General features: G+C 55.1%; 1 protein-coding gene across 2 annotated transcripts in view; it reads right to left on the bottom strand.

Annotated features, from left to right (window-relative positions):
• The window catches only part of ADAMTS14 (ADAM metallopeptidase with thrombospondin type 1 motif 14), a 113,339-nt gene that overhangs the window by 45,221 nt on the left and 41,045 nt on the right, over positions 1-27,073 (bottom strand). For both annotated transcript variants that reach the window (XM_042960498.1, XM_042960500.1), the window contains exons 5-6: positions 13,032-13,188; positions 5,353-5,543 (exon numbers count right to left, since the gene is read on the bottom strand). In XM_042960498.1, the coding sequence (XP_042816432.1) occupies positions 5,353-5,543; positions 13,032-13,188 (348 nt within the window). The remainder of the gene's footprint in view (positions 1-5,352; positions 5,544-13,031; positions 13,189-27,073) is intronic.

Raw genomic sequence — 27,073 nt, 5'->3', positions numbered from 1 at the left:
TGAGGATTCACAGAGCCTGTCTGTGAGGTTCTCAGCCCCGTGCCGGACATGTGGTAGGTGCTGGAACGATACTGTGATATTCGAGAAGGCTCGAGGAGGCTCAGGCTCCGTCTTCTCCTCCCCCCAAATCCAAGCCAGCGCCACCGTCAGGCAATGTTCTTCACCCCTCCTCTCCATGCCAGAGCCCATGCTGTCGCCCGAGGGACCTTCCCGCCACAGCTAAACTCCTGAGAGGTCTCCGCAGGCCTGGCTGCCCCCTCATTCCTACGTCTACAATCCCGCCATACGACGATGATCCACCTCACCAAACCCTTTCCCCCCAGGCTGGTTCAGCTCCAAACCTCAAGCCTCTCCCTCCAGTCCACAGGGACGGCTGCCTCCTCTAAGCTCCTTCAGCACTGGCCTCAATGGTTCCCAAACTATTCCGTGGTCTGAGGCTTGTTTTGGCCGCCAGACCAAAGCTTCTAGAATAAGGTCTGTCACACTAGGCACTCACCAAATGCTGAACAAAACTGCTCCTTATGTTTCAAAGCTCTCAAATGGTTCCCTAGTCCTGAGGCTTGAAGACGCTTTAAGGAGAGTGACCTGGTGCAGATGGGTAAACTGAGGCACGGGCAAATAAAGTCCCTCAAGGGCCCACCAGCATGTGAAGGGGGGGGGGGGTCCTTGCCACCATGTGCAGCTGCATGAATATTTATAGCACATCCCCAGGTTAATGCAAAGGAAAACTGAGAGGCAGGATACCCTGAGAGCTGCCAGTGAGCAGGGCCCCATCAGATGGTTCTGAGGGTTTCACTAACGGCTTCTCCCCCTCCTCCAGGGTTAGCACAATAGGACTATACATCCCGGGAATCGGATCTCTCTCTGATCCTGCTAGGCCAGCCCCGGCCCCACAAATCAGGATCAGAAATGGTCACAGGCCGGCAGGCACTTTAAGGGGACAGCAAAGGGACACCCTTTATACTGGCTTCATGAAATCCCTCAGGAAATTAGTGCTTTGAGCTTCAAGCATCCCAGCCAAATAAAGTTCCCACACAATGGACAGGATGAGCTGCTGGTCCCCCAGGAGGAGAGGTGGTTGGCCACCCATCCACTCACCAACGTGGGCCAGAGCTCTCACTGGCTGCCTTCCGCACCTGCGACATCAGAACGCAACCTCCCAGAAGATCCCCCTATGGCGAACCATCCGCCTTGTATGGTTCATCAAGCCCCCAAATTCTTCTTGGGGAACAAGCTCCTGTAGACCCTCCCCATCATTTTCTAACTTTCCCCCTCCTCTCCTGGGCAACTTCATCACCATAAAAAAGGACGGAAAGTATAAACAAGTGTAACCGCAAATGTTATTTCCCATTTGTTCTCCTAAAAACCTACTTGTCTTTCCTAAATAAGCCTATTTGTCCTAACCGTACAAGCCTTTTGCCAACTCTCTTTCCCCTTAGGTATATAAGTTACAAATTCAAATCACCCCTTTGAGCGACTCATCACTAAGCATCCCCACAAATACACGTATTGCACATGATGATCTTTCATCAGTTTAAATTGCAAGCCCCTGGAACTGAACCTAAGAGGATAGAGGGAAAGTTGTCTTTCCTCCCTGACATCTGGGTCACTAGCCAGAGATAGCACTACCAGGCATGAGGCTTCAGACCTATATGCAGAGGCCATGTGAAGAGGGTTGGCTCCAAAGTGACAGAGCAGGCCTCAGACCCCAGGCCTGTGGCTGAACAGATGGAGACAGGATAGCCAGACCTCTCACGGGGTAGTCGGGAGACTGGAGTAAATGAAGTCACATTTACAAGGAGTCTGGCTCCCAGTGCTTGCTCAATGACTGTAATGACTTACAAGGGAATGTTATTTGCAGTTGTCTGGGGACACGCAGCAAGGTAAAGGCTCTGAGGGCAGGGACCCCATTTTCTACTCCTCTGAGCCCTTCACTATAGAAGCCATTCTTTTGTCTGCATGCTTGGCTTCCCCACTATCTAGGAAGAGATTCTGTTCCACCTCGCCCCCATGCAAGGTGTTGGGCTCCACCTGGGGACCCAACCCAACCCTCCAGTCATAGCAATTAGTCAAGGACAGCCACCTGATTGACCCAGGCCAGCCTTCCCTAGAAACATCGGGGGGATTCCTTTGCCTTTGTGTCCTGGGAGCAGGAAGTGTGGGGCCTGGGGTGGCCCAATGGGCCTGTTTCCTGCCATGGAGAGAAAGCCTGGCTCCTATTGGCTTATATCACCAAGAGGACAAATAGGGAGGTGAGAGAGAGAGAGAGAGAGAGAGAGAGAGAGAGAGCGAGCACCCTACCAGACTAACATCCACTCCCATCATGCCCAATGCCCAGCACGGGGGACGATCCACGGAGACAGCACAGAACCCGGCTGTGAACCGATGAACGCACAACCATCAACAGTGGAGAGTGAGGCCAGCTGGGGAGCAGGGCTCCGGGAAGCCTGTGCCACCCTTCCAGATCCTGCTGACCTGCTCACGCTTTAGTCCAACCAACGCACATTTAAGGAGAAAGAAAGCAAGAGAATGCTCACTGGAGGCACCCAGACGGGAGGCCACAGACCATGAAAGAGAGCCTCTGGTCTTCCCCAGACTCCCAACCCTCCACCACTCCCGCCTAGGCCTTCTCTCCTCATCCCTATTCCCAGGCCAGAATCTAGAAAGGGAGAGACAGTGGCGAGGCCAGCTCTTGGGGGAGGTGGGGGAGGTCCCACCACTTAGTTGCTTAGGATGGTCACACAGCCAGAATCCAGGGGTGTGTCCCCAGTGAGGTTGCTAGCCTTCTAGCTTCAGGAACAAAGACACAGCCCGTAAGTCGGACGGGCCACCAGACTCCCTGCCATCCCCGGGAAGGGCTTCCTACCTGGGACCCTGGCCAGGCCTCAAGCCCGGAGAATAATTACAACGTGTACCTTGATGGAAACTATGTGTCCACAGAACACTTTTCGCCTTATCTGAATCTGATTCCACGGAAGCTACGTTACAACTGAGAACCGGACACTTGATAACAATGTAAAGTGTCTACAGATGCACGAATCCTGTCTTCTCTTCTACCCCGTGAAAAAGCCAATTTCGTTCTCTGTTTGCACATTCATTTCAAAATCCCTGATCGTAAATGTTTCCATTCTTAGGGTTCTCTTCTGAAAGGGTGGTTAACACTTGCCTGGTTCCCTCCCTGATTACTGAGTAAACTAAAATCTTTCACACTTGCCTGCTTTTATTTCTTTTTTTTTTTTAATTTTTTTTTAATGTTTATTTATTTTTGAGACAGAGAGAGACAGAGCATGAACAGGGGAGGGTCAGAGAGAGAGGGAGACACAGAATCCGAAGCAGGCTCCAGGCTCTGAGCTGTCAGCACAGAGCCCGACGCGGGGCTCGAACCCACGGACCGTGAGATCATGACCTGAGTCGAAGTCGGACGCCTAACCGACTGAACCACCCAGGCGCCCCGCCTGCTTTTATTTCTGTATGAGCGTCAGGATTTGACCTTTTCCTGAAAAGTATCCTTTAGCAAACGGAAGGACTCTGGGGCTGTGAATGGGGTCTGGTTCACAGGCTCACACTCCTGGGGTCTTCAGCCCCAGCTCTGGACCCAAGACCCAGGCTTCCAGCACCTGAGGGCTTCCTAAGGGTTCCCCTGCCCCCACCTGCTGGCTCCAGGGGCCAACCCTGCTTTCCCACTGATGGGACCAGTACTAGGCTGTGTGGCCTCAGGTTGGGCTAGCCATCTATAGAGTCTGGGTGGGTGGTCAAGGGCTCCAGGGAGGGGGGGGGTGTGTCCATATTCATAATCACCTGCCCTGCCTCACAAACAGCCCAACGTGGTAGCCTTTGCTCTTAAGAGTCCCACACGGGAGGCTCCTTAAGGGACAGAAGAATTCATATCCCAACAAAGAGGAGGCCGGGGGCTCAGTCCCCACCTCCCTGGGGCTCAGTGTAATTGGATCTGACTTCTAGCCCCACCCCCCTTTTCTTTACACCCGTATTATGGACACAAACCTGCTACCTTTCTGTCCCCTGCTTCTTCAACGACCCACTCACCCACTCCACACATACCCATCACCCGTTAGGGGTCCGAGACTGTGCTGTGTGCAGCTGGGGCTCAAAAAAAGTATAAGACAAGACCCCAACCCACCCCTTCAGAGGCTTAGACGAAGGACCACTTCTACACACACACAGACAGTACAGCTCCAAGAACAATGAAGGCGGGCCGGTGTGGGCGCCCCAAGAGATGCCTCTTTGGCATACCGATTATTTTTTTGAACATGTATCTATTTTTGAGAGAGAGCAAGTGTGCGTGGGGGAGGGGCAGAGAGCGGGAGACAGAGGATCCCAAGCAGGCTCCGAGCTGTGAGCACAGAGCCCAATGTGGGGCTTGAAACTCACGAACCCGTGAGATCACCACCTGAGCCGAAAGCAAGAGTCGGCCGCTTAACCGACTGAGCCACCCAGGCGCCCCATAAGCAGCTTATTTTTTTTTATTTTTTTTTTTAACATTTATTTATTTTTGAGACAGAGAGAGACAGAGCATGAACAGGGGAGGTTCAGAGAAAGAGGGAGACACAGAATCTGAAACAGGCTCCAGGCTCCGAGCTGTCGGCGCAGAGCCTGACGCGGGGCTCGGACTCACGGACCGTGAGATCATGACCTGAGCCGAAGTCGGACGCTTAACCGACTGAGCCACCCAGGCGCCTCATAAGCAGGTTATTTTTAAGAAACTGCAGGCATAGAGAAGCTCCGAAAACCCCAGTGGAAGTTACCCTTTCGTGGGAGACATTTACATGTATGAGGGAAATGTCCATCTGTGAGGGTGTCTCATAGCTGTACCAAAAGCAGGGGATGATTCAGTCTCCGGAAACTCTTATCGAGGCAGGTGAAGACGTCAATCTGCACAACCACCTTTCTGTTCCCTGTGCACCAAACAAAGGCCCCCTTCGGGACCTGGGATCTGGCCCCCCCACCAGCAGATTGAAGGCTCTTTGGCCAATCTTCCCGGCCTGGGATTGGGCATTTTCTCCAGAAGGGGAGTCCCAGGGAAGGCCCCTCAACTCCTGGGCAACCAAAGCCCCTGGCCACGCCTGCCTCAGGCTCTGAATGTGTCCCAGCCCTGAACCCACTGGCCCCAGGCCCCGGGTTGCCAGGGGCCAACGCCGATGGCCTATGGGCCCCTCCAGTCTAATCCAAACCTCAGCCTGGGGCGGGGGTCAGGCCAGCTCAGGTTTGGGTCACTGCTGGGCTAAGGAGCGAGCAGTGCATCCATCAGGGAACACCGGCCCGAGGGAAATCATGTTCTGAGCAACACTGGTAGCCCCCCCCCCCGCCCCCGCTTTGGGACGTGAGGACACTCACGATGTTCATGAGGGTGAGGACGTAGTTCTGCACGTGCTCCTTGCCGTGGAAGCGCACCACGGAGTCATCCACCGCGAGCAGCACCTCGATGCTGTAGCTGCCCGCCTTGGCATGCCGCCGCTTCCGCTCCCCGTCGCCCAGCTGGTTGCCCACCAGGCCCAGCAGGTTGGGGAGGTCGCCCGGGCCAAAGGCTGCCAACCAGGATGGGAAGAGAGACAGAGGTCAGAGCCACAGGAGAAGCTGTCGCCCGGAGGCCGCCCGCCAGCCCGCTCTGCCTCGTCACGTGTGCCCTCTTCCTGCCTCTGTAAGAAGCCGACTCAGCGTGAGGGTTCCTCCCACACCTGCCAGCTCGGAGGCACAAGCCCTTTTCCAGGAGCCAGGCCACGGCTGAGGCTTTGAGGCGAGGAACACGGAGAAGGGGGACCTCGCCTGGACTCGCAGGCCTAGGTCCCAGGTCCCACTCAGCCCTATCTTCCCCGCGTGACCCAGCCCTGCCCGTTCACTCCTCCTGTGACACAGGATGAGCCCCTCTTGATCTCTCACCCAGAAGCTGGCTGTAAAAATCAAACGTCGGGGGGCGCCTGGGTGACTCAGTCGGTTAAGCATCCAACTCTTGATTTCGGCTCAGGCCATGATCTCAGGGTTTGTGAGTCCAAGCCCCAGGCAGGACTCTGTGCTGACCGTGGGGAGCCTGCCTGAGATTCTCTGTCCCCTTCTCTCTCTGACCCTCCCCCACACGTACCTGTGTGCATTCCCTCTCTCTCTCTCTCTCTCTGTCTCTGTCTCTCCCTCAAAATAAATAAACTTAAAAAAAAATTAATTTCCCATGGTGGGCCTTAGTTTGCTGACCTCCAGTCTAATCCAATCCAATCCAATTCTTACAACTCTCAGGTTACTGCCCCCAATATACAGGCAAACAAACTGAGGTCCAGAGAAGCTTGTCCAGGTCTGTCTGCGTCAAGACACCAGGCTTTGAAGCATCACCATCGGTGCTGCTACTTAGAAAGGTGGCACCTTAAGTCGTTATCAGTCATTTGCACCATAGTCTGAATAAACTGCAGCAACATTTGTTGGGGCGGTGGAGTTGAGGGTTCGTGAGGACACGGTGGGAAAAGCCAATGGAGGGGAGCAGAATTTGCCACCCCAAAATACGTCTCTGTGGTGTGAGGATTATTTCAGGCTGATTATTTTTAAGAAACAGCAGACACGGGAAAAGCTCTGGAAATTGAGAAGTGACCCTTTAAGGGAAATCTCCATTCATAAGGGGGTCTCCCACCCTGCACCAGGAAGAAGGATGACTCTAAATCTCTGGAAACTCTTTATCAATAGAGAGGGAAATGACTTAAATCCACATAACAACCTTGCCCCTGTTTGCCGTGTTTTCCTGGTAACCTCCCATCAACTCACCGCTCCTTCCCACCCACCAACGTTTTCTTTTGTCTTTAGCTGATGTTAGGGTGGTGGCTTGGACCATTTGGGGGAGTTACTCAATTTTCCTGAGTCTCTCCCACATACACAGGAGGTATCCATGTAATTGAACTTCTGATTACTTTATCTTTGTTAATCTGTCTTTTATTACAGGGTGCCTCAGCCAGAACCTGGAAGGGTAAAGGGAAAATTCTTTTTCCTCCCCCACACTAAGAAAGTCAGATAAGAGTCTGGGGTCTCTTGAGAAGACTCCAAAGCCTTAACATTTCATGATTCCGCTCCATTCTACCCTGAAGTTCTGGTACTTGTACCATTAATTTCTATTTTTTTTTATTTTGTTTTATTTTATTTTATTTTATTTATTTAATTTATTTTATTTTATTTATTTAATTTATTTTATTTTATTTATTTTATTTATTTTATTTTATTTTATTTATTTTATTTATTTTATTTATTTTATTTTATTTATTTTATTTTATTTATTTTATTTTATTTATTTTATTTTATTTTATTTTATTTTATTTTATTTTGAGAGAGAGAGTGAGTGGTGGAGGGGAGGGGAGGGAGAATCCCAAGCAGGCTCCTCCCTGTCAGTGTGGCTCAAACTCACGAACCATGAGATCATGACCTCAGCCAAAACCAAGAGTTGGATGCTTAACCAACTGAGCCACCCAGGTGCCCATACCATTAATTTCTGAGAATATCCAGTTATGTGAGAATCCTCCAGAGAGTGGGACAGGAGCTAAGGATAGGAAAATGCCACCAATACATCCCCAGCATGTATCAAGGGGAATGACTGCAGGAGGGGCCTTATACATACTTGGTGGGTGGATGGTAGGTGAGTGGGAAAGGTGGGAGCCCTGCCCTTGAACCCATTGCCTCCCCTGGGTGAGAGAAAGAACCAGATGGTAACAGTACAGTGACTTCAAGGAGTCACTGGAGTGACTTCAGTCTTACAGGAGGACTGACTAGGGAAGGCTTCCACACCAAGACCCAAACCAGGACTGGGGGGTTGACAGAGGTTTCTGGAGGAGGGGACATCTAAGCTGGGCCAGACGGGGAGCGGGAGACAACCTGTTGGAACACGGGGAACAGAGGGTCCCCAGCAGTGGGAATTGTATTAGCAAAACCCACTGTGAGCAAGTGTGGGGTGAAACCATCCACAATATGCGTGACCCTTGGGGACGATTCGACAGGTACCTGGGCAGAGACCCAAGATCTGCCTCTAAGCCTCTATCGATATGGATACTTCAGGAACTGAAATCTGAGGACAGGGCAACAGGGAACCACGGGACCCTGCTATGGTTTCTTTTTGTCTTCCCTTTGGTTTGGGGCTCTCAAGTGCAAAGGAAGGAAAGCACTAGACCGAAGGGTTGGGAAAGCTTGTGCGCACTGGCCGAGTGGAGAAACCAGAAACGCGCGGCCAGCCCTCTGAGTGATGCACAGCCTGGGGAGCCCAGCTCGGGCCGGCGTCGCCCTCACTAGGCCTGACACAAGCACTCCCGGCGGCCTGGTGCCTGAGCCCAATGGTGAGTACAGAGCCCGGAGGCAAATGCCTGGGAGAGGGGAAGGAGACCCCCCAGGAGGGGAGGAGAAGGAGCAAGCGCTCTCTCCACCGAGCAGGGAGACTAAAGAGCGGCCGCTCCCAACATGGGAGCAGCGCCCACGGGTTGACAGACTGCAAGTGAAAGGTGGACGTGACCCCTCACGGCTCTCCCAGCCACAGGCCTGTCAAAGGGAGGCTCAGCGAGGTCACCTGACTCATCCCAGGTCACACAGAAAGTTAATGGCAGAAGCCCAGAATGGAAACCCAGGGCTCCCACCCTCACGTGATCACACCCTATGAGGGCCCGCCCGGATTTCCCTCTCAGCAAAAACAGTGAGGAGCACTGGGCAGGGCCTACTGACGTCAACCATAGGCCCTGGAGAGGTGCCCCCCACACCCTCTTCTGTCTCTCAGGCCAGAAACAGGTAACCTTCCAAGAGGGGAGGGTGGGGGCGGCGGGGCCCCGGGGGATTTTTCCAGAAGCCCACCCAAGACGCCCCACGAGAATGTGAAATGGTGCAGCTGCTCTTGCAAAGCAGTTTGGCAGTTCCCCAAAAGACAAATATGGCGTTTCCATAGGACCCAGCAATTCCACTCCCAGTTACATACCCAAGGGAACTGAAAACAGACATCCACACAACAACTCGTACGTGAACGTCCACAGCGGCGTTATCGTAACAACCGAAAACCGGAAACGACCCACGCCCACCCAGAGGTGAAGGGATAAACAAAATGTGGTGTATTCGTGCAGTGGAAGACCACCCTGCCACAAGAAGGGGTGAAGTAATGCCACGAGCCACACGCGGCTGAACCTCACACGCGGGGCGAGAGAAGCCAGTCCCAGAAGGCCTGCGTGATGCCGTTTACGTGAGCCGTCCTGAGGCACATCCATAGAGGCAGAAGGTAGGCTGGCGGTCGCCAGGGGGTTGGAGAGGGGGAAAAGGGACGTGACTGCTAATTAATGGGCCACAGGGCTTTCTCTGGGAGCGACAGAAACGTCTGGAATCAGATAGTGGTGATGGGTACACAACACTGTAACCATAGTAAAAATCCACTGAAATGTATGCTTGAAAATGATTTAAATGATGGCTTTTATCTCAAGTTAAAAAAACAAAAAAAGAGGGGGCACCTGGGTGGCTCAGTCGGTTAGCATCCGATTCTTGATTTCGGCTCGGGTCATGATCTCGTGGTTCGTGAGTTCGAACCCCGTGTTCACGCTGATATCACAGAGCTGGCTTGGGATTCTGTCTCCCTCTCCGTCTTCCCCTCCCCCACTCACTCCCTGTCTCTCTCTCAAAGTAAATAAAAATAAACTTAAAAAAAAAAAAAAAAGCTGGGGCGCCTGGGTGGTTCAGTCGGTCGAGCGTCCGACTTTGGATCAGGTCATGATCTCATGGTTTGTGGGTTCAAGCCCCACATCAGGCTCTGTGCTGACAGCTCAGAGCCTGGAGCCTGCTTTGGATTTTGTGTCTCTCTCTCCGCAACTCCCCCACTCGCGCTGTCTCTCAAAAAATGAATAAACGCTTAAAAAAATTAAAATAAATAAAAACAAAAAAAACAAAAAAAAAAAAACAAAAGCAGCAGCACTAGCCCCAAGCCCCAGCCTGGCAGGCTTCCCCTGAAAGGATGGGCCGCCCTGCTGTCTGATGCCTGTCCCCCCTCCCTTGCCACAGAGCTGAAACTCTGGCCACAGGTGCACATGGCCCCGAGGCAGACTGTTCCCTCCTCGGGCAGGACCTGTAGGGTGGTAAGGGGCTGCTGAGAGCGGGACCATGGGTTGAGGAGGGAAAGGGCAGCATTAGGAGCATGGCAGCATCCAGGGCACAGCCCCTGAGGCCCAGGCAGTGTCCACGGGGGAGTCTCTGAGGGGCTGGGTGGGGACCAGCTAGACCTGGAGGTCCAGCCAAGGGAATTTCTACCTCCAGACTCTGAAGTTTAGTGTGCCCCCAAGTTCATTGGCAAATGCCAGATACTTCTCCAGTGGAGCCCAGGTGCCTGGAGCCCTTCCACAGGCCACAGCTCAGCTCGAAAACCAATCTGAAGGGTCTTCTGACACCTCCTCTCCTCCCTTGAGGAAAGCCAGACATATCCTGGGGAGTGGCAGAGCTCATGTGAAGGAACAAAGACTCGGTATCTGTCCTCCAGGAACTGCCTCCCCCCAACCCCCCAGCCTATTTGGGACAAGAAGAAGTCCTGGGAGAAATCCAAGGGGCTCGAGGGTCCAGGGGAGGGGACACCTGAGCTGGGCTGACACTTGGGCAGCATGGAGGCAGACAGAGGTGGAGGAAGGTGCTTGGCCTGAGGCAGATTTCTCAAAAGCCCACTTGCTGGCAGCTAAGCAGGTTCCGACCGGCTGGCCTAGGCCTCTGAGGCATTGCTCTGTGCCAAGAAGTATACCCACCCCTGAAGTGAAACCTGTCCTAATCACGAATGATAAATGGAGACAGACACACCTAGAAATGCTAACCTACTCACCGGGCTCAGACCCACTGCTGGTCTTGAAAGAACAGTGAGTGAGCGTCCCAGGTTTCCAAAACGCCCTCCAATGCCACCTGTCTTTCTAAGGAAAGACACGCATGGGCCTGAGGCATGGCATCACCCATGGGCCCATGACGTTCAGCTGAGAAGCCTGATGACGAAAGCCCCGGCAGCCTTCCTGGGTCTGAACGCCAACTCTGTGAGCTCAGCGGTTTGAGTTTCCCTGCCACTGACCGTGGCGGCAGGCAGTGTGGCTGGTTCCAGGCCCATGGCCATGGAGCAGCACTTCCCCAGGGTCTCCCCAAAAGGGGAGATTTATGCTTTTTGATTCACAGCTGGCCTCAGATAAAGTGGAGCCCAGTGAGACTTGTCCTTCTTCCCAGCTACAGTAGAAGGCACGGTGCCGTCCCACTCTGCCCTTGAGATTCACCCCAGCCCCCCGCCGAGACTCCATCAAGTCCCTGCCCCCCCCCCGTGCCCCCACCCCAGGCCTGCAGAGCCCTCCACCACTCAGCTCAGCCTCTGGTGCCGTGGCTTCTCTCAAGAGGGGCACCGGGAGAGCAGCTGGTACTTCAAAGGAGGTAGTGTATGTGGGGACAACTGGTTTCCACGCATTCCTTCACGCTATGCCCAACCCCACCGGGGCCCCGGCAGGAGGGTGTGGTCCACTCACGGCCAGATTCCACCCAAAGCCTTCTCACGTCCTCCTGGCCAAAGGGGGCTTTGGGACAAAGCTAAGTTGGACAATGAAGCTGGCCTTGGGCCCAAGACTAGCACGCGTAGCATCCACTGGTTCATTCACGCAAGCATGGGCCCTGAGTACTGGTGGTATGCGGGCTCCTGTGCCGACAGCCAGGGTGCCAGGACACCCCTGCTCTCAGGGGCTCTCACCCTAACGTGTCACTGGTTACCCTAAGAACAATACTGTAGTAAGAACAATTGTTCACCAAACACCTGCTACGTGCCAAGCTCCATGATGGAATTTTTATACCCACTATCGCTAATACACCCAATCTTAAGAGATCAATAATAACCATCCCTACTTTACAGATTAGAAAAATAGGTTCAGAGATTTTAGTCAATTGGTTAGGGTTTCACAGTAGACAGTGTTGGAGGCAGGATTTAAAAATGGTCTGTTGGGGGGCGCCTGGGTGGCGCAGTCGGTTAAGCGTCCGACTTCAACCAGGTCACGATCTCGCAGTCCGTGAGTTCGAGCCCCGCGTCGGGCTCTGGGCTGATGGCTCGGAGCCTGGAGCCTGTTTCAGATTCTGTGTCTCCCTCTCTCTCTGCCCCTCCCCCGTTCATGCTCTGTCTCTCTCTGTCCCAAAAATAAATAAAAAACGTTGAAAAAAAGAAATTAAAAAAAAAAAAGGTCTGTTGGGGGGTCCATGGGTGGCTCAGTTGGTTGGGTGACTGACTTCAGCTCGGGTCATGATCTCATGGTTCGTGGGTTCGAGCCCTGCGTCGGGCTCTGTGCTGACGGCTGGGAGCCTGGAGCCTGCTTCGGATTCTGTGTCTCCCTCTCTCTCTGCCCCTCCCCTGCTCTCTCTCTCTCTCTCTCTCTCAAAAATAAACATTTGGAGAAAAAATGGTCTCCTGGGGGCACCTGGGTGGCTCAGTTAGTTGAGCATCCGACTCTTGACTTCGGCTCAGGCCATGATTTCACGGTCGTGAGAAGACTGATCCACGCATAGGACTCCACACTGACAGCATGGAGCCTGCTTGGGATTCTCTCTCTCCCTCTCCCTCTGCCCCTCCCCTGCCCATGCACGTGCCCTCTCTCTCTCCCTCTCTCTCTCTCAAAAAAGAAAATATAAATAAAATAAAAATAAAAATGGGCTCTGGCACACAAACCTACCTCTGGTGCCCTGATACCTGGAAGTCTCCCTACAAACGCCCTAAGAACTTCCTTCCTGGGGCTCCCACGGGCTGAGTGAATTTTTAGGGGGAAGAGCTAACTGCAACCCTTGCACCTTCTGCTGGGCAGGGAAGACAGCCTTCCAAAGCAATGTGGAGCCCCTCGGAGACCTCCGGAGTCCCTAGGGCCACAGTTCAGGGGGGCTCGAGCAGCTCACCCGCCAGCTGTAACGGTCCCTAAGCCCCACTGGGCTTTCTCGGCTGGTATACACGGTCCAGTCCCACCTCGCGGAGGAGAAGGCTGAGGCCGGGACTTGACCGCGCGGGACTTACGGCGGAGGTGGAGCTCAGGGACCTGCCCAGTGCCTACCTTCATTGTGAAGGTCCCCGCCAGGCTCCGCCCACTCCTGCTGGCCGACTTCCCGGCGGTACACCACGTGTGTCCTCCCGCTGGCCTCCTTCTCCTGCTGCCCCCACTCCAGGGGCTCTATGAAGTAGTCGGTGCGATCCGTGCGGATGAGGCCCGCCTGAGCCGGGCAACGCAGCAAGCGGGAGCAGAGAGGGGGGAGAGAGAAGAGGCGTGAGTACACAGCCCGGGACAGGCGAGCAATTGTGACCGCGAACGTGTGTGACTACACGGGTGCGGACCCTTCCTCGAGGGCCTCGGGGAGCCCTGGGATTCCAGCAGGGAAGTGCGCGGGCGGGTGGTCGGACGCCGAGCAAGGGGGCCCAGGTCCATTTCGGGCAAAGCGGATCCGCTTGCACTGTGTTGTGGGGCGCTCCTGGGGTTCCACCTAACGTTTCATTTCACCAAAGGCCTCCAGAGCTTAAAGGGGGTAGGGGGAGGCAGGAGAGGCATTGCGATACATACGCACACACACTGCCTCGGGCACAGAATTCCACCCCAAAGCGCCATCACACAGATTGGCCTTGAACCGCCCCACCCCGGACAAGGGGGGGAAATTCCTACCCGTAAAGGTTAATGATCCTGCACATGGGTGCCGGTTTCCACTCCCACATAGCGTGCTATTATGTCAGATTTAAAGCACATGGGCACGTCCACCAGGGACGCAGTTCATGTCTGCTGACCATAAACGAGCCAGGATAGGGCACAGGAATGAACGCTCTGTTTTTAATCTAATTTTTTTTTTTTTTTTTTTTTTTTTTTTTGCCTGCATCAAAATAGTCCTGTAAAAATAATCAGCTGTTGGCCTGGGAAATAAAAACATTAAAAATGCAACCTCGGCCAAGCCCCACAAATGTGTTATTAGCCCCCGATGAAGGCAATAATCACAGGGGCCAGTGAAACACATGTGCAGCCCCCCCAGCCCACACCCTGGGGTCAGCTCTATAAAGCAGTCAGACCAGCCCACCTACTACAGTGCCTGGAAAATAGTAGGCAATCCTTAATGAATTCCTTCACTCATTCCACACGTATCTATTGAGTGCCTTCTACATACCAGCACTGCTCCAGACCCCGGGAAGGCAGCTGTGAACACAAGGTGGTGAACGAAGGAACTATTTTTATAAATCTATCAGACGTTCTCCACTTGAGCAGGAGCAGCCATGGTTCCATGCAACTAAACTCCACCAGCTTTCCCACCTCCCCCTGTTCCGAGATGACTTCTTGGGGCATCTCCTCGAAGATCTCCTGAGCACGCGTCAGCAGCCACTAATCCTCTCCTGCCAAAGCTACTGCAGCCCCTCGAAATCTGGCATCCCCTGCCCTGTGTGGCCACCATATCTCAGTGCCTCACACGAGGGATGCAGGCTCCGGAATGATCTGCACGGCACAGGGCTGGGCTGCGAGGCACTACCATCCAATTCGCCCCTCCTGCCCGCCATGATGGACCGCACAGACCTTTCAAGATCACCAGGCCTGACCCAGTCTGAGGCTTCAATCCCTCGACAACATCCCTAGTCAGGGGGCTCTTAACTTTTGCTTGGATGCCTCTAGCAACAGAGAGCTCTCTCCCTCAAGACACAACCCGTTCTGTGCAGGGACAGTGGTGAAGTTTACTGAGCTAAAACACACTTCCCTACATTCCACCCTTTGCAAAGTCTTATTCTCGCTGGGATTAACAACAGTATCTTATATAACAGCCACTTATATTGACATATTTCACCTTTACAACAACCCCAAACGACCCCACCTTTACAACAACCTTGTAAGGCAGATGCAAATATTAGACCCATTTCATGGATGAGGAAACAGGCTCAGAATGGTTAAGAAACTTGCCCAGTCACCCAGCAAGTAAGTGACAGAACTAGAATAAGAGCCCAGCTCCGTGTGGCTCTTAACCAGGAGGCTCTGTTACCTTAGGCCATCCCAGGGTCCCACTTCTGCCCCCCCGGGGGCCACTCAGCAAGGAAACTTCCCTCCCATACTCCCCATCTATACGTCCCTGGGCTTCCCATCTAGTCTGAGCTTACTGAGCAAGCAGAATGTTCACATCCTACCTCTGGGCAGAGGGCTTCCCGGAAGCCAGGCCACCTCCCACGTGGTTGTGAGAACAGAGGAGAACTTCCGCACATGGCCCTAAAGGGAACGGACCCCACCATCCCCCCAGGCGACTCCCAGCCTGAAAGGATTCTCACCCCACACACCATCCCCATCACACCCTCAGCCCTGCTCTGTCAGAAGTGGAAGCCCCAGGATTCCTGGGTCTGGTCCAGCCCCATGCCCACAGTCCTCTCCCCAGGCAAGAGTTACCAAATCCCTACCTGCCCATCCTGGCTAACTGGTAAGGACAAAGACCTGTGATATAACAACCTGGGAAATATGTTTCAAATCCCTCTGGGACCCAGGGGTCAAAGACAGCACTTGCAGCAACGCTCCTGCTCTGTTTTGTGCATCGTTTCTGGCCCCGACAGAGAGTTCTTGCCCAGGATGGGGTGCCCCGTGGGTCTCTGAGAGCCTCCTCCTGGAGAGCGATGGGCGGGCAGGCTCAGCCACCAGATCAGGAAGTGGGCTGGGCAGGTCCCTCCCCCGTGGCCCTCGGTTTCCCCATCCACACCATGAGAGGTTTGGCGGGCTGTCTTCAGCTCTGCCTTGGCCGGGACACCAGGCACCGCTTGGGGCAGACAAATTGGCAACGGGAACTTTCTGGCTCTCTGCCCCCTTGCCAAGTTACTCCTGTCTCTCAATTTATGAGATGTTTGTATTTCTGAAAAGTGGTGGCTAATTTTAAAGAACTAAAATCAAATCAAATTTCTGTAGAAGAAATCAGGAAAAGAGGAAAACATATGTTGCTGGAAGACAAAAATACATTGCCGTTTTCACCCATACCTCCTTCTCTTCAAAACAGTCAATTGGCAGAAATATATATTAGAAAGGTTCTTCATGCAACACAAACAGCCAGAACAGCTGATTATGTCCAACTGAGCCACATTCTATGCAGGCCCTCAGGCGATTCTCTCCAAATGGAAACTCTCCAGTGCACAGGCCTGGCCGCCATCAGCCAGGCTCTGGACTCCTTTACTACAGCTGCTACTGAGGGGCCTCTCCTGGGAGGTGAGTGGTGGAGGGGGACCTGTTGGACTTTTCCAGGATGGCTGGTGACGTCATTTTAGTGGCAAAGGTAATGCCTTCTGCCGTATCTTCATCCAGAGGCCTCCAGGCCATGCTATCCCAGATTTTTTAGGCCTGCTTCCTTTCAGCGGAAGCCCCAGGTCCAGAGGGGAAGTCCAGGGCTTCTGAAGGAGACAGGTCACGTGGTGATGGGGGAGGTAGGTGTTGGCGTATCCTTGTATCCTGCCTTAGGTCATAATTGAGCAAGTTCAGTTGCTCATTGGTAACCGTCTATCATCGGGATGAAGTCCCAAATATTTCAGCAGATAACGGAAGCCGCGTTATTTTAGAATGAGTATGTGTATGTGCATGTGTATATATAAACATGTTTATTCTAAAATCGCATGTACTTGCACGTAAACTGGGAGGTGACGGCACAATAAACCAATACATCTTGGGGGCCACGGGAAGAGACCCCCAAGGACTGAAATATGTGTCCTTGGAGGTGCCGAGCTCCGGGCTTATATTGAGAAGCTCTCCCGTCAACGCCAGGGCAGGAGCAAGGACCCAGCCTGAGGTCCAGGCACGGGTAAGTGGGGGAACTCCAGGAGGCCAGCTGCAGGCCCTCCCTCTAGGAAAGGGGAGCCCTTCCTCACAAGGAAGAGCCTTTCCTAGTAATCCAGAGCCTCCTGGCTGTGCCCTCAGATTTGCCAACCTTCGCAGAATGCCCAGGAGGGCTTATTTCAAGATGAGAGCCCCGACGAAGCCAGGTGAGAGGTATGCCAGGTCCCCTCTTTCTTCTCCTTCCAAGGTCAGCCTATGTGGGGCCTCCCCACAGAAGCAAGAAGCAGAACAGGCCTCCAACCAACCAGCCCACCACCTCCCAAGGAGAGCACGTTCTCGGGCCCGAACTCGTTCTGGAAATTCCATTACCAAGGTTTTTTTACTGCCAGCTGTGCTGTCTCAGGTTCTAGGCTTCCAGCAAATTCAGCTTGAAACTGTTCCACTGTAGGAAATGAAAGAAAGCCCAGCAAGTGGAGGCTGGGGTGATACACACAACTGGGAACAGCAAAAGAGTCCGGAATGGCTTCCCTCAGGCTCACCCCCTACCCAGCAACCTGCTTCTGTGCCCGGCCACGCTCCCTCCCCAGACCACGGCACCAGCCAGAGCTCAGAAACCCCAACTGCAGGTGTCTGCCTCCCTCCCACCACCCCCAGGAGGACTTCTTTCAAGATGACAGCCTGACGATCCACTGGGTCCCCTCTCACCGAGCTCATCGCGACCTCCAGTGCATGGCCCCACTGCTTCATCACGGCCGATACCCCCGACCAAGCCCTCACTTCCCTTCTTACCACCCTGGACACGGTAATAATTCTGTGAACGCCCACAGCCCTCTCCCTGCCTTTCCCTCCTTCTCACCGTCTCAGAAGAGCCTCTGCCCTGGTTCAACCCAACCAGCCACCCTCTCCCTGTCTGCACACTGACGCACGTGGTGCCCACTGGTCTCACTTGAGATCAACGGCCACAGCTCTCCCGTGAGCATGATGCCGGCTGGGGATTCTGCTGTGGCTCCCCGCTACACTGATGGCTTAGACTTCGAACACTCTCCCCACCTCCTGGTCTCCTGTTCTCAAGGAGAAAACAGGCACCGTCCGGCGGGCTCTCCCCTACCTGTGCCACCACCCTGTGAACTCCCACCCTGCGGGCACCCTGTGCCCTTCCTCACCTCCCGCTCGCCTCCCTCTTACCTCTGCAGAACGCAGCTCCTGCAGTGGGTGCCCCTCTTCCCAGTATCACCGTGCCCACCCTCTCCTGCACCATTCTGGTTGGCACACACAGGCGCTCAGGGACCTTCCCCTCTGTGAAACTCCGTCCCGGGCCCCGGCCAGCCAGTGCCAGAGTCCCTGCTTCCCTCCGCGCCGCGCACGACTGGGCCAACTGGGCCTGTGAAGTGATGCAGCCACTTTGGAAACAGTCTACGGTTCCACAAAACACGACACAGTTACCATATGACCCCGCAATTCCACTCCGTGGTATACACCCAAGAGAAATGACAACATATGTCCACACAAAAACTTGTCCCTGAATGTTCACTGCGGCCCTGCTCACGGTAGCCAGAAAGGAGGACAGGCACAAATGCCCATCAACAGATGAATGCATCCACAAACAAAAAAAGAGGAAGCAATGGTCCATGCTGGAACACAGACGAATCTTGAAAACATAATGCCGAGTGAAAGAAGCCAGGCGCCAAAGGCCACATATTCTACAATTCCATCCAAACAAAATGTCCAGAATAGGGAAATCCATAAGGACAGAAAGATTAGCGGTTGCCAAGGGCTGGGGTAATGGATGGGGGGTGGTGATAACAAAAAGGACACGGGGCTTCTTTTTGAGATGGTGAAAATTTGAAAACTCAAATTGAATGATAATTACCCAACTCTATCCATATCATGAACATTCACTGAACTATACATTTTTTTTAAAAAAATTTTTTTTAAATGTTTATTTCAGAGAGAGAGAGAGACAGAGCATGAGCAGGAGAGGGGCAGAGAGAGAGAGGGAGACACAGAATCTGAAGCAGGCTCTAGGCTCTGAGCTGTCAGCACAGAGCCCGATGTGGGGCTCCGACTCACGAACCTCGAGATCATGACCTGAGCCGAAGTTGGATGCTTAACCGACTGAGCCACCCAGGCGCCCTTAAGTTGTACACTTTAAATTAGGTGAGGGGCACCAGGTGGCTCGGTCGGTTGAGCATCCTGACTCTTGATTTCAGCAGGTCACGATCCCAGAGTCATGGGATCAAGCCCCATGTCAGGCAGCTCGGTGTGTGTCCACACTTGGCACAGAGCCCGCTTATGACTCTCTCTCTCTCTCTCTCTCTCTGCCCCCTCCCCGGCTCGTGCTCTCTCTCTCTCTGTCAAATTAACAAAAATTATAATAAATTAGGTGAACCGCATGGTACATAAACTGTATCTCAATAAAGCTGTTTAAAAAACACGACACATTCAGGGAGAGGAGAAATGACACAAGGGTGCAAACGGGGACACACGGGCCCCACGGGGCCCCACGAAGGGACGACGCGTGCCCCTGGGGCTGACACCCGCACATGCGCGGGCAGACAGCAGACACGTCTGCGTGGAGACGACACACAGGCACTCAGACGACAACGCGCGCACGAGCTGCACAGGCTGCCCGTGACCACGGAAGCGTGAGTCAGCACGGCTGGGATAAAAGCCCATGGACGCTGAGATTCCGAGTAATCCAAACCTGATGTGGAAGCCCCGAGCCGCAGGAGCTCTGCCACAGGAGCTCTGCCGCAGGCTGCACGGCCAAGGCCGGGGCCCCAGCCAGGGCAAGTCTGAAAGCCCATTCTCCCCGAGCTGCAGCCTTGGGGATAGGCAGGAGGAAGTAGCCCCTGAAGGACGGAGCGGACAACCGTCAGGCTTGTCCTCAACCGGTGTGCCCGGCCCTGCGTGCCCCACGTGGGCAGCCTCAGAATTCCCTGAACGGGCCAAAGTCTCGGGAGAAACACCAGAAGCGGACATCCTCCACCAGCTGGAGGCTGTTATCCGGGGCAACCGCTGGGCCCTCCTTTCCCAGGGTCATGGCCTCTGCAGGCCCCACACCCTGGGAGGTGCTGGGTGAAAGGCTTGCTGGGCCTAGTTCCCCTGCAGCAAGAATCCTTTCGGGGAAGAAGCAATGTGGTCGGTGAGGCGGGTAAATGCAGAGACCTGACAGCCAGGATCCCTGGCACTGCCCTCCCAAACCGTGTCATCTGGGACAAGTTACCTGACATCCCTGTGCCTCAGGATTATACCGGCACCGATCCTGTGGGTTGCTCTGAGAAATATACACAGAGCACCTAGCATGGTCCAGGCTCGCGGCAAGGACTGTGCGAATGCTCCCGCTTGCTGCCAGAATTACCACGATCAACTCCCCGTGTGCCTGGAAGTCCCACTGGCTCATGAGTTCAGTGCCGGGAGCAGCATTCTGGAACCACAGGATGGTTAGCCTCTAACTCCTGGTGCCACCACGACCTGGCTTTCACCCGCTCAGATCTGTGCCGTAAACAGAAGGAACTGCCCGAGGGAAAAAATACCATGGGTTGAGCACCCTTAAGGGGAAAAGTCCTTAGCAAGGAAAGGCCTTCCTGGTTTAGGGGAGTTTTAAAGGCGACAAAAGGCCTGTCAAAGGTTAGTGGAAACGCACCCAGCTGCTAGGGAGCCGTCTCTGGGTGGCAAAATTGTTGCCATTTCCTTCTCTTTAAACTCTGTAGGTGTCTTCTAACTTTTCTAGGATTCCCCATCTGAAAAGGAAAGTCCATTCTGCACAGAATGTCTGCCTACTACAACGAGCAAGTAATGGTTCCATAAGAATTATTTTTAAACAGGGGCACCTGGGTGGCTCAGCCGGTTGAGTGTCCGACTTCGGCTCAGGGCATGATCTCGCGGTTTGTGGGTTCGAGCCCCGTGTGGGCGCTCTGTGCTGACGGCTCGGAGCCTGGAGCCTGCTTTGGATTCTGTCTCCATCTCTCTCTCTGCCTCTTCCCCACTCACGCTCTGTCTCTCTGTCTCTTTCTCAAATATAAATTAAAAATTTAAGAAAAAAAAGAATTATTTTCAAACAAAGTTTTAAAAAAGGAGACGAACCCAATGAAGCCCCCCCTTTTCTGTCACCCAAATTCCCTGCAAGTGGTGTAGAGGCTGCTCCTGGGAGCCAGGCCCTCCCCAAGCCTCAGTTTCCACATCTGAAACCAAAGGGTCACCGGCAGGATGGACTGAGGTCACGAAGCACAAATGCCTCCCTCCCACCACCGAGGTCCTGCCCACGGCAGGGCAGCCAGCCCCTTCCTTCCCCTCCTTCCTTCTCTGGCCCGGCTCTCCTGGCATCCCCGACCTGACCCCAGCTTTTCCATCAAGGACACAATAGATTTTTCCAGGAGGCCACAGCAGCGGGTGTCACCACTAGATGCCCGTTAGAATCATCAGAGGGATTTGCAGAATTACTGGCACCGAGACCACACCCCAGGCCAACGGATCAGATCTCAGGGGATGTGGCCCAGGCATCAGGATTCTCTCCGAGCTGCCCAAGTGATTCTACTGTGCAGCCAGGCCTGGGAACCACTCATCCAAACTCCGGAAGCTTCCCAACAATGGAATGTTTAAGGGTTCGTCCATGTCTCACAAAGAGAGTGGCATCAGCTGGGGCTGTTCGACGAGAATCAGCCGGTCATAATGCAGGAAACGGGCAAGACAGAGAGGGAACGAGAGGACGAGAAAGTGCCCTGGACCAGGCGGGGCTGGGAAGGGCGTGTCGTGAGCACTTCCTGGGGCTGAGCCTGACCGAGGCCAGTCCCCACCTCGTGTACAGGTGCTGTCTTAGGACCCAACCACCTCCTTCCCTCGAGGGGCGGCTCCACTTCGAATGAAGAATAACTCCCCAAAATTGCCCTGAGCTGGGGGGGGGGCTGGGGAGGGGGCTGTGATCTGCTGGGTGGCCAGTGGCAAGCCAATGATGTCGCGGCCACCCAAGCTGAGGAGTCCACAGCACAGACAGTGAAAACAATTAGTAGCGGGGCCTCAATGACCACGATGAAAGTGCTGATTGTCCTCTGGCACTGTGGGGAGCAGTTCCTCGGGTCTTCAAAAGCTTGGTAAATATTCTTGAAATGAAGGGTGTTCACTTTTATGACAACCCCCCCCCTCCCCAGCAGCAGAGATCCTGGCCCGGGGGCAGGGCAGGGACGCACGCCTGCAGGTGCTCAGAGACTCCCCATCTGCAGCAAACCCCCACCCTGGAGCCCAGCCAGAGTTAAGGGCAGACCTTGCCAGGCTAGCAGCCACCCGTCCTTTCCATTCCCTGCGCCCAGGAGCCACGTGGCTCTGAGGCACCCCCTCCTATCACCACTGTGGCCCACCAAGCTCGGGCTGGGAGCTCGACCTTGCCCGCTTGGCCCTGAGTCCCCGCAGTGGCAGCAGCTTCAGGACAAGGAGGCAGGAAGCGGCTTTCGCATGCCAGGGCGCAGTGTGGACGCCAGGCCCCCGGGGCGGAGGGGCGGCTCCCTGCACCGAGGCCCCGCAGTCTCCAACCTCCAGCTCAGAGGCAGAGCCGCGGACAGTGGGGCAGCTCCAGGAAGGAGCGTGGCCAGTCCCTCCCACAGCTGGGGGCCAGCCCCCACCGGGTCACTTGTCCCGGCGCAACCTCCCCTCTGGGCCATCCGACGTCGCCCCGGCCCAGAGGGGCGCTGACTGGGTTTTAAGCCATGTTCTCCCTACACGAGATCACGCACGTGAAATGCTCACCACGGAGTCTGACACACAGCAGGACTGCAGCCAGCGATACACGGAGGCTGCGGTGGCAGCAGGGACGGTTTCCCAGGCAAGGTGGAGGAGGATGGAAGGACAGAAGGGGGAGCGGGCTTTGTTCGTCGCTCAGATTCCTGTGCAGGGCCCAGCCCCAACCCCCCCGAGAGGCTCCCGACCACTCAGGCCCTCCAGGCATCCCGGCCCTCCTCTGCACGGTGGCGACGAGTCCGTATTTGCCGGGCCTCGTGGCTGTCCTTACTCCTGACCTGGCCTTGGCACCATGGCCCCGTCTTCCAGATTTCTTAGAACTCGGACACGTCACCAAACCTTGTCTCTGCTAAGCCCTGTCGGTTACTAGCAACGCAAACGCCCACATCCCAGCCGCTAGGGCCGCTCACCAGGTTCCCGACTCACTTGACACATTCACGTACGTCTCTGCAGTTTCTCCTAAACCTCTGTCTGCGGTGCCATTCATCTATTCACTCATTCACTCATTCATTCATTCATTCATTCATTCATTCAGAGATAATGACTGAGCCAGCCCTGTTCTGGGCACTGGGGACACAGCCCCAAATTCCTCCTCACCTGGGGCTAACGTTCTATCGAGGGGGGAGACAGGCCATCGATAAGTAAAACTAGGGCATACCAAGTGGAAACAGCGGTGGGGGAGAACGTTTACACGGAGCACAGAAATGGGATCTGGAACTTTTAAGTAGTGGACTCAGGGAAGAGGTTACTCAGAAGGTGACATCTGAGAAAAAGTCTGAGGGAGATGGCAGTCTCTGGGGAGGAATGCTCCAAAGGAGGGCAGTCAGGGGAGCACAGCCCGAGAGGGGTGGAGGAGGTCACAGGCGGACAGGGAGGAGGGACCACAGCCCAGGCCTGCTTGGCTTTCCCCGGGGGGGTGTCACGGGAGTGCTTGGACTTAACAAGGCTGCTCTGGCTGCTGTCATGGGCAGGGGCGTGGGTGGAGGCAGGGAGATCCGGGAGGGAGGCCACAACCATCACCCCCGAGAGAGGTAGTGTCTGGACCACCCCAACACTTGTATTTCCTGTCAAGCCCTGTTACACGGGCCCTGCTCCGTACCTGGAACCACACGTGTTCACGTGGGCCTCCACACCTCTGTCCCTGCTCTGAGCTCTGCCAGGAACGCCCCTCCCGCCCAGCTCAAACGTCACCCCATCGCCGCTCCCTCCCCTGTGCCCTCAGTGGCTCCTGACAGCGCTCTGTCCCCATCCAGGGGATTTTCTTGTGTATTCTTTGAAATGTGAGCTTCAGGAGGACAAGTACTGAGGCACAAACCCCCTTAAAAGAAGCATCCTTGGGGCCAAGCCTCCTTAACAAAGTCCCTTGGGCATGTCACCCTTAATGAGAGGTCTGTTCTCCCATAAAATGTGGCCATGGCTTAGGGGACAGCATGTTTTACCTAGAGTTTCCCCATCTACGGACCGTGAATTATGAGGTAACAAAGCATCAAGCAGTCAGCGCTTCCAGGCCAGCAGCCTGTCGGGCCACAGAACACAAGGCCTCTTTGGGCTCGAGGAGCTAATTCAGAGTGTGGGCTCCTGCCAGCCTCAAGGGGCGGAAATGAACCTCTGCTGTGGGGTGAAGGTGATTGGGGGTATGGGCATTTTCTAGACAGATCAAAGGTAGAAATATCTGGTTGGCTTAAAAGCAAAGGCTGACAAAGGGCTTCAGGCAACCCTTGGGGAACAGGGTTTGCATCCAGACCAACCGTGTCCTGACAAATGCTCCCACCTTCGAACAGTTCTCTAAAAGGGGGCTGTGCTACAGGCCCCTCAGCCCGTGTTACAGAGAACAGAAGAAAAGGAGACTGCAGGGTGTTTCATATTCTCTGACAAGTAACATGTGCCTAATAGCAGCCCATTGCCCTCCAATATTTTGAAAATGGAGAAAACAGTGGCAATGGTGATTTAGGGCCTAGAAACACCAGAAGGCTCTGTTCGACCTTCAAATCCTGTTAACCAGGAGGCTGACACTTGTTTTTTCTTAGCTGGCTTCCCAGTTTTTGGGGACACAAGGACACGCAGAAGCTGAGCATCCCACTCTCCCAGTGGGACCCGGGCCCGAGGACTGCCAGCCCGGGCCCCAGAGGGCAAGCACCAGACCAACGGTGTAGGACACCTTTTTGGGCTCTAAAGCTGTTGCCACAGCCACTGCATCACTGGCCAGCACAGGGCTTACAACCCTGAGTCACTGTCAACATTTACTCAGTCCTTTCCCACTGACTCAGAAGAGGCCGAGTGGGATGGTGGGGGAGCACTGGACTGGGAGTCAGGGGCCCTGACAGTCGCCCTGTGACCCTGGGTGAGTCTCTTCCCTTCCGTGGGCTTCAGCTTCCTTGTCTGGAGAATTAGGAGGGGACCCAGAGGCCCCCGAAGCCTCCTCCAACCACAGCTGTCCACACTCAGGCCAAAGTCAGGGTGGCCTATGGAAATGACGTTGAGCTGAACTCACCCCTGGAGGTTTTCATAACACAGGATTATTTGTGCTAACAGGAAACACGGAGCTGCCAGAGCCCAGGCAGCCTGCAAAGATTACTGTTATTGGGCTCGTCATGGTCATTGTTGTTTCTCAGGCTCCGGACGCAGGCAAGGCCTACATGCTGAACACAGAATCCCAGGCCCCGAAGATGGCTTGGGAACATCCCACCGCAGGGTCCAGGTGTGGAAACTGAGGCTCAGAGAGGTCAAGCAACTTTCCCAGAGTCATGCCCAAATCCCCTGGGCCCCCTCCGAAAGCCCACCCCTGGGCCCCTGCCCCACTGAGCACGGCTGACAGATGAAAGGCCAGCGCAGCCCCCACGACACTCATGGGCCTCGAGGCCACCCTCCCTCCAGCCCGCCTGAGGACGCCAGGGAAGAAAAATAAAACCAGCCCCCAGACCAGCCCCCACTGGCCCTGCTCGAGAGGAGCAGCAGTGAGGTGATGTCTGGCTTTTATTCCATATCATAAATAAGTTATTAATCCAGGGCAGACAGCAAGGCACAGCCATGGGGAGACCGGGGAGGTGAAACTCTGCAAGACCAGACCACCTTGAGGACTGGAAAACTACGCAGGTCCCAGACCCCGCAAGTCCGCTCAGACAGAGGCCCCGGTGGGACAGGGCTTCTGGGAAGCAAGGAGAGCACTGGAACGGGTGACCAGCGGTCTGGAAACAAACCTACCGTGGATCCTGCCTCAGTTTCTGTATTTATTCCAAGAGATCAGCAAGAGTGAGTAAACGCTACCATGATATTGTTCTAGGCACTATGGCAGAACTTTATATGTTTGATTTCCAGTGAATAAAACAAGGTAGGACACCCACTTCACAGATGTGGAAACTGAGGCTCAGAGAGGTCAAGCGACTTTCCCAGAGTCACCGTGGACAAGCGATGGCAAAGGGGGCTGCAGTCCTCCTGTCCCCGTCCGCACGCCTCTCTGCGGTGAGACTTTGCCGCCACCGGCCTCCAGAGGTGGCACCCATTTCCCCGCTCCTGGAAAACCTAGCCTGGCCTTGTGGCTCTCTTTGACCCACGGAATGCACAGAAGCAGTCACGCAACTGCCCGGACCAGGCCTGAAGAGGTCCCGCAGCTTCCGGCCGTGCTCTCCGGAGACCGCGGTGCCGAAACCAGTGCTGCCCGCCGGACGGAGGGAGCTGGGGCCCGCCGGCTGGCACCGACGCCGGATGTGGGAACGGGGCCAGCTCGGACCGTCCAGCCCAGCCCGCCGTCTGGCTGCGCACAGCTGCGGGGGAGCCCGGGAGCAGCCAGCAGAGGAACCTCGCAGCCAACCTACAGAATCAAGCTACAGAACGGGGAGAAAGAATGCCCTAAGCGCCTCCGTTTTACGCAAGCTTGTTACACAGCTGTGGGTGACTGGGCCGGCCCCTCAGTTTCCCTGCACGGCCTGTCTCCCCAGCAAAACCTGAGCCGCCCGCCTCCTGGGATTTGGCCGGGGCCGAGGCACGCCATGCCGACCCCTGCCTCCACCTCTGCGGTCCCCAGGCCCTCGTGCCCGGCAACCGGGATGGGCCCCAGACGCTGCACGCACCACAGGCGTAAGAAGGGCCGCAGGCCACGTCCCACCGGAAGAGCCGCACTCACCCTGGCGACGTGGGACGTGAGGAGTTCCCTTTCCCTCCAGAAAAGCTGAAGGGGCTGCAGAGGGCAGGGGGACAGTCAGCCACGGCGGGAACGGCAGACACGCTCTGCTCCTCCTCCTCCAGTGGGCTGAGAGGGCGCCAACGTCGGCTCTGTGCCACCTCGGCAGGCTGGCCGCACTCCCTCACAGGGTCAGCTCACCCCGCAGCCACCGAGAGTCTGCCCCGGGGCAGGCCCTGTGCGGGGGTCCCGAGGACACACGGGTGACTAAGCTCGGACCCCGCCCTTTGGGAACCCGATGGGACGGGTCCGGGTGAGGACGCAAACTGGGGCCAGGAGCAAGTTGCAGCCTGAGGAAAACTAACAGGCCTGGTGAGGTCAGGACGGGGACGGGCTCTGCCTGCCCAGCTGAGAGCCCGGGGACCTCTCTGGGGGTGGCAAGCAGAGCGATAGGTTGCTCTTGACCTTCTTCTTCTTTCCCACCACCCAC

This window comes from Panthera tigris, chromosome D2 (genome assembly GCF_018350195.1).
Source record: "Panthera tigris isolate Pti1 chromosome D2, P.tigris_Pti1_mat1.1, whole genome shotgun sequence".
Lineage (NCBI taxonomy): Eukaryota > Metazoa > Chordata > Mammalia > Carnivora > Felidae > Panthera > Panthera tigris.
This window is presented reverse-complemented; position numbering and strand designations above follow the sequence as displayed.